We start from the raw sequence: 14,138 nt of genomic DNA on the forward strand, positions 1-14,138 counted from the left end.
GTTATCTGGTGGGTATTAATACTGCTTGCTGATGGTTGAGGAGGGTTTTTTACCTGGAAGTTGTGAGCAACAGGAATACACCTTGATATCAGTTAAGGTGAAAGAATGGCAAAATTGTTAAAGCCACAGATAGCACATTTGTGATGTTGACTTCTTTACCCCTCCCACCCAAAGAGGCCAGAGAACATCTTAACTGTGAAGGAGTCTATTCCAGTCTTCTTCACAGCTGTATGGGCCACAGATAAAAGTTCCTGCACTCAACATTTGGGATGTACCGTGCCAGGTTCTGAGGAGATTTGGGATTTTTAGATGTACAGACAACTTAGATTCTTAATCCTTATCAACAAGAGTATCACTAGAGGACAGGCATTCACTGTGATTTTGGAAGAGACAGTCTGTCCTTTTCTATCACAATTAATGCTATGATAATGCCCTGTGAGGACAATATGGAGCCACACAGCATGCTGGAATTTTAGCAGATTTGGAATGATGGTAATGCACATGATGAAAAAGCTAAAGGGAAGATACCACTGACTGAAACATCAGTTGGTATTGATATTCATAGTCTATTTACCTTCTGTCACCTGCACAATATCTAGGAAAAGATAGGTGACTGGCTTTCTCTTGTGAAGTAGATGGATAATGAAATGCAATGCAGTGTTTCAGTGCTGACAAATTACAAGATTTAAAAGTGTTTATGGTATTTCTTATCCTTTTCTTTTTTTAAAGAGGAATTGCCAATCTGCTTGGGGTATTTGTGCCTTATTAATTCTGTATATTACAATTGTGGTAAATGTTGGTTTATTTGACAAGTTGAAAATTAATTTAAAGACTACTAGGTGCTTACTTCTCTTCTGAGATAGCAGGGGGGGCATAAGTGCTATTCTACTCATCCATATTAAGTGTCTGATGTTCTAAAGTACTTCAGTAATCTTTTTGGCATAGCTATTTGCTCATACATAACTTGACAATATTAAAACAAACAACTATTAAATTCCATATGCTTGCTAAACAATACCAAACACTGCAGCTAGAACTGATGATTACTAAGAAAATAATTTTCTAGATTTGTTTTTAATAATCAATCAAGGTGTAACTATTGACATTTATTTACAAAATAAAATGCAGAAAGCCTAAACAGCAGCAATTGCTCCTGCCTGTGAACATCCCTCCTCTTCCACCTCTTCTTTTCAATGCGCTACGGTTCTATATAGAGATGAATGACAATGGTTTTTAGCCCCCTTCAGTTGCTGCAGCTGTTCGTGTGCCAGGAAACCACCAACAGTTCAATTTCCTGAACTGGTTGTAATAATGAACTGAAAAGTAGAAACTTGCAGTTTCTTGAGTCTGATTAAAAGCTTGGAAATGAGATTGTATTCTAAGTGACAGAAATATAATGCTGGGAAAATACAGGCATCTGGTCATTCATTCAGCTTTGCACAAGGATTTGCTTGGAAAACTGCACGGGTTCAAGGCCAGCACTGGAACTGGCAGCTACTCAGACCCTTCTGGACACGGAGGACAGTACTGGATCTACTCCCTTTCATAGTTCCTTTCCAGTATCTTAACGACATTTCTGCTTCTCCCATTCTTCCTTGTTAGAAGTGATGTCCTGAATTCAGTGCCTCCGTTTTGCATCTCCATGGCAATATCATCCCTGGCACACTTTGTTCTTGCCCTGCAGTGACATAAGAGTATTGAGTTTTTAATAAGACTTTAAGGCTGGCACTTTCAGTTAACTGTCTGGAAGAAGGAAGTTCCTGCACTGATTAGTTTTTCCTTACATTTCTGAAAATAATCAAAACCTGTTTCCCACATTATTTCTCTGAAACAAGGCTCTAGGTTTTGTTTTTTAGCTCCTCGGGAGTGCTAGCCTTGCTGATTTGCTACTGGAGCAGTCTAGAAGTAGCAGATGAAATTTCAGAATGGAAATTGACCACAATTCAGTGAATTTTAGTGAGGACTTTTCTTAACAATAAGAAACTCATTTAAACACGCTTCAGATTCCCTGTTCATGGCCCAAAACACATATGGAAGGCTACAAGGCTGAAAAGAGACAAGTTTTCTGATTTCTCTTTCTTATTTATTCTTAGTCTTAGCAACACATCAAGCATAAGAATGTTAAGGATAATTTTTCTTAAGTGTAAAATGGAGATAGCTTGTACTTGGAATTCCTTCATCCTATGTGAGATTTCAAGCACACTCTAGTTTTGAACACAGAAACTAAGTTTTTAGAGGCAATCATCAAAGTTCTTGCAAAACCCACAGCTTATTAACAGGAATATCCTCTGCATGACGTAAGTGCCATTAAGTTCTCCCAAGGGTGATAATTGATCTGGAAGAGCAGATAATGTGCTGAAATATGCAGTTTGTGATACAGCATCAGATAATTTTCCTGCCAAGTCATCCTTCTGGAACTGAAAGAGACAAAAATTTGGATAGTTTTGCTGTTGCCAGCAAGAGATGCAGTGATTAAGCTCTACAGAACGTATGAAAAACCTATAAGCCATTTGTCAAAATAACCCTAAGACCCAGCAGCAAGAACAACTTCCACACTGAGAGGTTTACAAGGACTTTTCTAGCAACTTTTATTTAAAAAAAAAAAAGTAGCTATGTATTTAGCAGGTCAAGTCACAACTCATATCAGTATATTCTTGAATGCAATCCACAAGTCTTATATTTTTTACAAGTTGTAAATTGCATCTGCCACGTTTTCTTAAATCTTCTGAGAAGTACGAGCCTAACTGAGAGTAGTTAAACTCAGGGTGGCAATGCAAAAGAAGTGTTTTATCTGGAAAACCTGAGACACTATGAAGAAAAAAGGGACAGAAGAGAAGAAACACTATTGTGGTTTTAATGTTGCTTCTGCTAAAACCAGTCACACTCAAGGAACTCAAGATACTAAACATAAAATTATTTATCTGCTGTACAAAATTTTCTCCCAAATTTGTATCCCAGAACTATAGTTGGCCAATACAAAAGGCTTGCATGTATTGAGTTTTCTTCACTTCTTATTTTAAAGGTAGCTATGGAACAGGTCATTGAAAACCAGAAATAAGATCTTTCTTTCCTGTTTTAGTTATAGCTCATCATAAACCAGCTGCTATCATACCTTTACATTTTTGCAGTATTTATGTAAATTGAAAGTGTGAGCCTTTCTGCCTTTCCAAGATGATAGGTGGATGAGCAAGGAGGCCTTGTAAGGCACTGGGGAGTACCAGTGCTGCATGAACATGAAGGGATAATTGCTAATTGTTGATAGTCTTTTGGTGGGACATAAAGAAACAGGCAAACAAAGGTAATTCATTAAAAGTTTCTGGAGTAAGACACTTCCCTTAGAAGCAGGAGGCATGTAGTTTTGCTTCTTGTTCTTTGCTTTTAAGGAATGTCCTTGATAGTATTCATGAAACATAATGTGATACTCTAATCTCTGTTCCTTTTGTGAAATGTTATGCAGAGAATACTTTCAAATTCTCTTGAATAATTTGTTTGATTGCTTAAATGGTCATTTTTGTTTTTCTTTAATGTAATATGTGGTAGGGTAAATGCATTAACTTATTTATATTCTTTACAAAGTTCTAAATAGTTCTAAACCACATTCTTATGTTATTTTGTTCCCACAGAAGTCAGTTGTTGGAGGACAGAAGTGTACAAAACAGCAGCAATTCTGATTTTGTGTTTGGAGAAAACATGGTTGAGAGAGTTTTGGTAAGATTTGTGAATGCTGGCAGACATTTACCAAGGTTAATGTCCTTATGAATATAATTTTTTACAGAGACTGATTCTTTTTAGCTCCTCCTGTTCTTTTAAAGATGTGAGTAAATATGATTCCCAGGACTGTTGATGAGAAAATAACTAAATATTTTCTGTAGGAGGGGTAGGGATCCCTATCTTCCGTATTCTAGATAAGTACTCTAATTACTTATACCAGTATTCACTTCTTTACTTTTGCTCATTTTTTCACCTGAAAAAGGATTGTTTATATATTCCATGTAAAGTATGACAGTCACAAAATGAGGTAAAAGAATGTGGTTCCCACCGCTCTAGTGGTTTCCATCCATGTTAAGAGACTGGAGAAATCAGTATGAGGGGAAAGATGAACACCCATCCTAGATGCTCTCCATGTTAAACTACATTGTGCAAGCTGTGAGACAGTGTAATGGATCAAGTCCTGAAGGAAAATCAGACAAAAATGTGGTTCCCAAGCTAAAGACTACACCATTTAAAATGGAATTGAAATGCAGTTTCTAGTAGAAGTAGAAAGAAAATAGTATGCATATCTTACAGTGTAAAAGCTTGGCAAAGGCAGGTCAGGGTTATGACTACTGACCAGGACTTATTTATAAGGTAGCATTGAGCCACTGAGCATTGTCAGGAGCCAGAAGCATTTATTTCTTAATAGACATGCCTAAGAAACTTTATCTGCAAAAAAATTAAGGTCATGGGAATTTTTAGTTCCTCTGAGGTTAAGTTTGTGGTCTCTGGGAGTTTTAAACTATTTTGCTGGGGCTTAAGTGCTTAAACTGGAAATTAGATGGTAGTTAAACATCTAAGTCCTTCAGTGGATTTAAGTCCTAGTGCAGGATCCATACAAAGAAGCCATTCTTCTTGTGGAACAACGATATACCTGTTTTAGGACAATAAAATTACTTCTGCTAGAGACTGAAATTGTATCATCAGGGTCATTTTTTACACTGATGATATTACAATTGCTAATCTTCAGCCTAGCATGCATTAAATGATTCAGTGTTCTGTTGAATAGGAAGTAACATAACCATTTTATTTAAATAGGAATTTTTATTTCCCATGTTTTCCTCTAGAGTCCTGAAAAGCATCCCAAGCCATGTAATGAAGTTGATTTATACAAAGGAGAAGTAACATCCATGCATATAGAATCTTTTTATGTCAGTCCACAAACAAGTAAGCATAGTTTGCAAACAAGTACAGCTTTATCATTGTGTTTCACTGTGTCTTGGAGGATGTCACATGAGTGGTGGTCAATAGTTTTCATCTATTATTAAGTTATCCAGTCAATAGCACACTTGCAGTGTGTACCAAAGTCTGTGTTCTGGAGGCAGCTACGGTTTGATATGAAATCTGAACTGGACTAACTTGAGAATGAATTATCTAAGTTACTCGGGAAAGGACAGAGTTTTGCAGATTATTAGTATTTATTACAGATTATTATTATTTATTATTTGAAAAAAATGCAGTGAACTTTGTGAATGCCTTTTGGGCAATATTTTTGAACAATTGTAAGATGTCTGCTGCTTGTATTTTGTTATTGCACATGTAAATTACTTTGCCACACTTTTATCCTAACTGCAGGATTGCAGCTTCTATACAGGCAGATTTCAGGGATTGTTTGTGACTTGAGTGTCAGCTTTTCTATTAGGAAAGTCACGTAAACCTAGGCTGTGTGGGAGTATCAAATTGGCCCATATCTTGAGCCCTCTTGCCGAATTTTGCACCTCCTTTTAGTAGTGGATGTATTGTATCCTCTTAGGTTATATGAACATTCTTAAGAGTAAAAAAAAACAAACCACAAATAAAAGCCTGTGGAAAATTTATATGGATTGTGCAAATATACACAATTTTTTAGCAATTTTGTTCCTTTCTAATCCTGTCCTTTCATGTGACTTTCAAATATTCATTGTATATATATTACTATTCTGAATGTTGGGACATGTGGTTTTCATTATTTATTAATCTGCACAGCAATGTGACAGACCAGTCTCATCTGGAAAATCATCTTCTAATTATTCAGGGCTTGTTTCTGCAAGTTGTACCTTGGGGCAAACCCCTGCAACTGCAGAGAATCGTGTTCAATTCAAAATATGCCTAAACAGGTGAGACATTTTGCAGTATTCCAGCCTTTTTCTTTTTGTGTTCTATTTGCTGCTTTGGTCAAAAACTTACTAATAACACTAAATAATATCAGACACCACAGGAATTACTGAAGTCACAGGCTATGTGCTAGTTTTGTTGTCCCAAAAATACATGCTGCACAGAAGGCATTTCCTGTGTGTAGTGTTTTTGTTGTTGTGGTGGTGGTTTTGTGTGTGTGGACTTGGTTTGGTTTTTATGTTTTGGTTTTGTGTTGTTTGTTTTTGTTTTCCTACAGCTTTGTTGAGGACTGCAACACTTACTGAATCAGCAGCTGCTTTTATTTCCAAGCCAGTGGAGAAAATTCTGTTAGATAAAGTTGACGTTATAACTGGAGAAGAAGCAGAACACAATGTATTACAGGTGTGTATTTCATAAAGCCTTGATAGTGAGCAGTTTTGTTGTTGAAAAGATCTATTACAGATGGCAGCAATCTGAAAATAACCTGTTTACAATTGAAGATTTCGCTTTTTAAGATATGCTTCTGCTAACCCATTTTTCTGTAGGCTGATATTTTATTTTTCATATGATATTTATTAATTTTATAGTCCCTTTCAGTAAGTGACTGCTTCAGAACTTCATTCTACAGCTATATTTTATAAGCATCTACACAGTATATCACCAGTAAATAAAACTTCAAAATTGGAAGTGATTTAGGATTTTTTTTTAATGACAACACTTTTTTTTTTTTAAAAAGCAATGTGTTTTCAAAGTAATTAGTTGTATAATTCATCTTAAATATCAATTATCTTTCTGGCCTAGCAGGCCAGAATCTTGCTATTCTTCAAACTGTTATAGTCTCAGAAAATAGCAATGATGTACATGATTTAAAAAATCTTAGCATTGAAGTTACATTATTTTATCATTGATTAAATCTTCTACCTTGTCAGAACATTAAAGTTTTACTGTCTTTCAAGTACTACTCTCCTAGTAGTGGTACGGGTATTCTGGGCTGCATCCTGTTTCTAATGTGGGAGGGGTTAAGATTGTAGAACACTTGCAACAAATGCTCCTGTGTTAGTGGATATCACAGACGAAGAGTTAATGAAGATGAAATAATTGAAAAAGTAAACTGTTTTTGTTTCATGATGAATCCATGAGGAGCAGAAAGTTTAGAACAGATCTGGGAGCCATTTCAATTTTAAGTAATAATGGTGACATAGCTCTATAACTATCTTTCTGTACCTGCATACAGGTGTATTGAAAGCAGTATCAAAAGGTTTAAAAACATAAAGCATTAGAACCAATACAATTAACACTGGCTGGCAATTTCCATCCTGTATTTCTCTTTCAGATCAACTGCAAGCTCTTTGTATTTAATAAGCTTTCCTTAACCTGGATTGAAAGAGGCAGAGGATCCCTGAGGCTTAATGACACTTCTAGCAATAAACATGGAATGTTGCAATCAAGGCTAAGTAAGAATTAAAGAACACAGTAACACATCTGCAAAACACTAAATGACTTATACTATTGCTGACCAGAAAAATCATAGAATCACAGAATGCTCCGAGTTGGAAGGGACCCACAAGGATCAGAGTCCAACTCCTGTCCCTGCACATGACAACCCCACAGTTCACACCATGTGTCTGAGGGTGTTGTCCAGTCTCTTCTTGAACACTGTCAGGTTTGGGGCCGTGACACCTCCCTGGGGAGCCTGTTCCAGTGCTCCAGCACGCTCTGGGGGAAGAACCTTTTCCTAATGTCCAGCCTAAACCTCCCCTGGCACATCTTCCTGACATTCCCTCAGGTTCTGTCATTGGTCACTAAAGAGAAGAGATCGGCACCTGTCCGTCTTCCTCCCCTTGTGAGGAAGCTGTAGCTGTGGTGAGAACTCCCCTCAGTCTCTTCCAGGCTGAACAAACCAAGTGACTTTAGCCGCTCCTCATATGGCTTCCCCTGCAAACTCTTCACCAACTTTGTAGCCCTCTTCTGGACACTCTCCAGTAGCTTTATATCCTGTTATCCTGTGGCGCCCAGACCTGCACACAGTGCTCCAGGCGAGGCCGCACCAGTGCGGAGCAGAGCGGGACAATCACGCCCGTGCCCGGCTGGTAATGCTGTGCTTGATGCACCCAGGACACAGTTGCCCTGTTTATTCCAGAACATTTAAAACCAAGTACCTAGCTTTATTGAGGCCAAGTTTCTGAGAGTCTTTTTAACATTGCCTGATAAAGTTAGCTGTGTTATGGATTGAGGTACTGGGCATTTTTCACTCAGTTTGTACACCCACGCTTGCGTATGTTGTTATGTTCTGTGGATTTCTACTGCAATGTATTTCTAGCTCAGTCACCAGTCTGACAGTTCGCTCTTTTTTGATTCTGCTTTTATAAAAGCACTGTTTCAAGTAACTTCTGGAATGCTGTTTTTATTCTGCTGTCATTTTCGTACTGTATTGCACAGTTTCAGCAGATTATTTGTTTCCTATGGCCAATGTATTGAAAAAAACTAATATATTTTGGTATTTAAAAGAATAATAATTTAAATAAATCTCACTATGTAAGGTTTTAAACCAAACTGAAAAGTATAACTAATTAAAATAGTAGTTGTATACATGTGCTAGAAAAAACTGCTGCAGTATAAATAAAGGTAGTTCCAATGACTTATCATATAAACCTTCTTATTTTAGTTATGCGAAATCAAGGCAATTTAAGACTGATTCTCAACACTCGACTCTGGGATCAAATGGTTATAAAACGAGCAAACAGAAAGAGCCTTTGCTTCACTGCAACAGACCAAGTGGACCACTCGGTTCAAGTATTTCTAATTCAGGTAAACAAGAGATAAAATCCCCACCCAAATCACTATTTCATGTAGGATTTTAAAGACGTGCTGAGACTTTGGCTTTAGCAAATGGCCTTTTATGCTCTGACAGGCTGTGCTTAGCTTATGGCTTTTATTATGAAATAAACTAAAAGTGCTGTCCCTTGGTATTTCAAAACAATACGTGTGAAGATGGGATATGGCCTTAGGACAGACATTTCTTCCACATTCCAGTCATATGCAGCACTTACTCTTTCTTACAGAAGCAACACTGTAAGCATTTCTACATGGGCAGTTACATATTCATAAGCTACTTTGGTACAAGTAGCAGCTTTCTGCCATGGTTTTCAACACAGTGCTTGCAATAATCCATCCAACGTAGGACCTCCCTTGCTCAATTGAGAAAAATACAGATTTTGCGATATCACCTTTTGTAAGACAATAGTCTTGGGAATTCTGGTTTTCTTTGTAAGGTCTGTTCACTTCATTGGCCACCAGCATCCAAAAGCATTATATAAGGCACATGAGAGTTCCTACTTGTTTCTTATATATCTGCTTTATGAAATTATTGCCCCTGACTTTTCTAATTTTTTTTTTAACTTTTATTACTATAATTTTGGCCTGTTGTTTTTAGGTTATATTGTCTGTCCCTACTCTCTCTTAAGGCAGCAAATTCTAGGAGTGTACTGTAGTACATTTATTGTGTGGTCTGATGAACCATATTCAGTTTATGCACCACTTTTATACTTTTGAAAACCCTCCTCATCCTTCTCTTCAAACCGAAGACTTTGGAGAGGTGTGGATTTGATGAGTGGACTGTTCAGTGGATGAAGAACTGGCTGGCTGGTCACACCCAGAGAGTAGTGGTCAATGGCATAATGTCTGAATGGACACCAGTAACAAGTGGTGTCCCTCAGGGGTCCAAACTGGGACCAGTACTGTTCAATATCTTCATCAATGACACAGTGGAATCAAGTGAACCCTCAGCAAGTTTGTGGTTGACACCAAGCTGAGTGGTGCAGTTCACACTCCTGAGGGACAGAATGCCATCCAAAGGGACTTGGACAAGCTTGAGAAGTGGGCCCATGTAAACCTCATAATGTTCAACAAGGCCAAGTGCAAGGTCCTGCATCTGGATCAGGGCAACCACCAATATCAATACAAGCTGGGGGATGAAGGAATTGAGAGCAGTCCTGCCAAGAAGGGCTTGGGGGTACTGGTGAATGAAAGATTGGACATGAGACAGCAATGCGCACTTGCAGCCCAGAAGGCCAATAGTATCTTGAGCCGCATCAAAAGCAGCATGTCCAACAGGTCAAGGGAGGTGATTCTGTCCTTCTGCTCTGCTCAGACCCCACCTGGAGTCCTGTGTCCAGCTCTGGAGCCCTCAGCACAGGAAAGACATGGACCTGTTGGAGGGGGGCTGAGGAGCCACAGAAATGATCAGAGGCTGGAAAGAGCTCTGCTGAGAGAGTTGAGGTTGTTCAGCCTGGAGAAGGCTGCAGGGGATACCTTTATTGCAGCCTTTCAGTACTTAAAAGAAGCCTATAAGAAAGATGGGAATAGACTTTTTAAAAGGATGTGTTGCGACAGTACAAGGGCTTATGGTTTTAAACTAAAAGGGGAGATTCAGGCTGGACATGAGGAAGAAATTTCTTACAATGAGGGTGGTAATGTACAGGAACAGGCTGCCCAGAGAGGTGGTTGATGCCCCATCCCTGGAGGCATTCCAGGCCAGGCTGGACAGGGCTCTGAGCAACCTGATCTAGTTGAAGATGTCCCTGGTCATTGCAGGGACCTATAAAAGTCCCTTCCAACCCAAACTGTTCTATGAATTCTTCGTAAGGTGCTGCACCACACCCTTGCTGACTTTTGGTGCACTTGTTTTTACCTTATTTAATTCTACTATTGACCAGAATTGAACACAGTACTTGGGACATGGCTGTTAGAAAGTGTTATGCACTGACAAAATGCTGCCTCGTCTACTCAGTACCCTTCTCAATGATGCTTATCTGTTCAACAGTAGCAGCAGAATCCATAGTGTCTTTAAACTTTATAATCACATATATTTTTTGTAGTTGGGTCTAAAAATTCTTATTTATTCTGTAAACCAAAATGCAATACATATATTAACATTTCAATACTTTATTACTTCTGGAATAATATTCAGGAATTGTCTAAACTCTAGAGTATCAAATACTCAGTACATACAAGGGCATTCTTCAGGGAAAATAATAATTTTTACGCTTATGTTTGTTGTAACTACAGAGAAAATAATCTACAGCTACAATATAAAACTCAGACCACTTAAACCTTACAGTATTTATATTTAAATTTATTTCTGAAATGAATTATTAAATATAAATCTTAAATGTATTTTTTATTTAAAAGGATGAAATACAGCTCTTTTGAAAACTTCTAAGTCACCTTTTCTGTGGAAAATAGAGATTTTTCTCAGTGAGTTTGGACCGTATGCATTTTATGTTCTGCAGGCAAGCTCAAAAGACACTGGATACCTGTACACAGCAATACATCACCGCCTTGTGGCACTGCGAAGCTCTTCCGAGCAAGAGACAGATGCTAATCAACTAGATACAGAGTCAGAAATAGCTTTTCAGCCATTAAACTGTGATAGTGATGATGAAGACGATGAGGAAGTAACTCAAGTGAGCAGCAGTGGATCTGGTAAGCAGAAATTTTCCTGGGAATGCTGTAATCCTTTCACGATATTTTCTTGCAAGCAATGAAAATTGTACACTTTTTTTTCCCACGTTGCGTGCAACTTTTATCTGTTACCCCTTTTCAGGTATAAGAGGGTAATTTCTTTTAGTATTTTAACTTACTACTGTTAAAATGCCAGGTTTTGCCAGATTATGTATTTACACATCTTTATAGCAGTGAAATACTCCTCTGACAAAACGTTGAGGGTTAAGAAATTTTAATATTATCAAGCTTTACCTGAAGGTTTCTTCAGTATATTTCAGTAGAAATAACTACAGGTATTGAGATACTAGTTGTTACTTGGGCAAGTGCAAGCTGAGTCCACTCACATCAGTGCTTAGTTACTAATGGCTTCAACCATAATGTGTTTGCTAAGATATTTATTATGCAGTGGTTAACTTGATTTAGAACACTGATTCTTGATCAGCTGTAACAACTACCTCACTAGGAAATTTGCAGGTCAAGATTTACACAGCAGTTTTGCCAGCTTTCTTCAACATAAGAAAAATGTAAGCTCTTCAAAGGGAAGAATGCAACTAAAAAAAGAGATAATAAGGGGCAAGCTGCTGACTTAATCCTACCCTAGAAGTGGTAAATACAGCTCGCAAGCCTGAGGTCACATTTGCAGAAAGCAAGGCAGAAACAGCTGTCAGGCTTAAAAGCTTTTCTGTCTTAGCAAAAGGCAAGTCACATTTATGGGGCAAAGTCACTTGTTTGTGCCGAACTGTAACATTGGATACAGAAGCTGTGAATTTTGTTCAATTTTCTGACAGGACTGCAGAAGTCTTGTTTGAGTTGTTGATCATAGCCTTAGTTTCCCTCTGCAACTGAGTAACATACTGTCTTTATATTATAAACTCTTCCATTTAAAAACTATTCAGTAAGAATCAAATCATGTATGAGTAACAGCTATGAGTGACTGTTTCCTTAAGGAACCAAGTCTTTTTCCTCTTGAGGAAAACAGATTGCAGCTTACAGTGTTTATTCCTGTTATTAGTTGTGATTTGACTACATTTCAGTAGCATTCACTGGTCTAAACAAAACAGGATGCTCTTATAAAACATTTTCTCCCAAATACCTTTTTTCTGTTTAGGAAATGGGAAAATTGTTAGCTCTGAGAAATCCCTGAATTGCTCCCAGATAATCAAATATTCTCTCTGTAATTCCTAAATAGTCTCTTTTGACTTTAAAAAGTGTTTCTGGTAACTTGAATGCTCTGGATGGAGCTTGATTCCGTTCCAGAATTACTGATGATAGAAACTCTTTATTCTTTTAGGCTAGAAAAAAAAAAGGGGGGGGGGGAGGGGAGGGAATAGCAAAGCAGTGTAGGAGCACAGATTAGCAAGTTAAAGATTTGTTTTGATTTGCAGAGACTTGTAATACAAATATTCGGATGGCAGCCACTGAACAGATTGTGAGATGAGTGTCAGGTGATGTTTTTTCTTGACCTTTCAGTTAGTGTCTTTCATTCATGTCCAGTTACTGACAGCAGTTCTAGTAATCCCTTTCACGTGATTTTCAGTGACTTCTAGGATTTCCTTCTTATCTTAATTGCTTCTATTATTCTCAGAGACATGAGATTTTAATTTTGTATAGATTTCAGATACTGATATCTAAGTCCCACCTCACTTGCAGACATTCTTATCTTATACATGCCCCTCCCTGGAACTCCCATTTCCAAAACAGGAAGAAAAATATACCTGATGGTTTTGGAAAGGGTGAGGTCAGTTATAAATATCAACATAAAAATGTCAATTTGGCTGCAACAGATCAGATCCTGCATATTTAAGCACATTTGCTTAGATCTTTCATTCTTATGCTTTCATTTTTATTAACAGACATGCGTAAATAACTTATTTTTTTGATGTAACTCAGTTTCAGAGATTGCCTCTCCTTAAGACTACATAAATGTTAAGAAACATAAGTTCTCAGCAATTTTTTCATTATAATAAATACAATTAGAAAGTATGCTTACATTTTATTTCATTCCATTCTACCTGTTTTATCTCAAAAACCCCAATGACAGTTCTTTCTTTTCTTAATGTAGGCAATTTCCTTCTCGTTAAACTAAACTAAGACAGTTCCCTAGATTATGCTATATATCTCATGACACTGTAAAGGACATGAAAAAATAGACCAGAATTATCTTTAGTGCCAGAGACTGATGAAGAAACCAAATCTGATATACACAATAAGTGAAGCATTATGAACATTAAAGTGATCCTATATGTTTGCAAGACATTTTTGCAAGAATTTTTTACACAGAATTCTTCACATCCACAGAATGTTAATGCTGATTAAGGACAGTGTATAAGGTAGTAGATATATTTGTACCATTTTACAAAGTCAGTACAGACATTTATTCCAATATTTTTAAAATTCTTAATCGAATTGCTTTAGTTTCAAGTAGTGATATTAATTTCATAAAGTCCACAAAGAATAAGTTGCTGTACCTGATATTTTATCAGATCATATTTCACCGGTTACAGCTTGGATATTTTTACCAACAAATGGCTCTGTAAATCTAAATGGAGAAAAACAGAACAATGCATCTTTAAACAGATTTTGAGAGTGGATGGGATCAATAACTCTCTGGGAAGTATTTACCTTTTCCCACTGACTACAAAGTGAGCTGAGGAGATGAATTTAGACTAGACAGCAAACCTCAAAGCTGACCAAAGTCAAGCAAATCTCCTCTTCTGTTTCTTTAATTGCTAATTCATTTCACTGCTATGTATTGTAACTATGTTTGCCTCCAGTTGTCTTTGTAA

At 37.3% G+C, this 14,138-nt stretch overlaps 1 protein-coding gene across 3 annotated transcripts in view; it reads left to right on the plus strand.

Moving 5' to 3' along the window:
• The window catches only part of RANBP3L (RAN binding protein 3 like), a 34,133-nt gene that overhangs the window by 15,331 nt on the left and 4,664 nt on the right, over positions 1-14,138 (plus strand). For all 3 annotated transcript variants that reach the window (XM_071801962.1, XM_071801963.1, XM_065860797.2), the window contains exons 9-14: positions 3,624-3,708; positions 4,821-4,920; positions 6,125-6,249; positions 7,181-7,301; positions 8,513-8,655; positions 11,139-11,331. In XM_071801962.1, coding sequence (XP_071658063.1) covers positions 3,624-3,708; positions 4,821-4,920; positions 6,125-6,249; positions 7,181-7,301; positions 8,513-8,655; positions 11,139-11,331 — 767 coding nt within the window. The remainder of the gene's footprint in view (positions 1-3,623; positions 3,709-4,820; positions 4,921-6,124; positions 6,250-7,180; positions 7,302-8,512; positions 8,656-11,138; positions 11,332-14,138) is intronic.

The sequence above is a fragment of the Patagioenas fasciata genome, chromosome Z (genome assembly GCF_037038585.1).
Source record: "Patagioenas fasciata isolate bPatFas1 chromosome Z, bPatFas1.hap1, whole genome shotgun sequence".
NCBI classification, from domain to species: Eukaryota; Metazoa; Chordata; class Aves; order Columbiformes; family Columbidae; genus Patagioenas; species Patagioenas fasciata.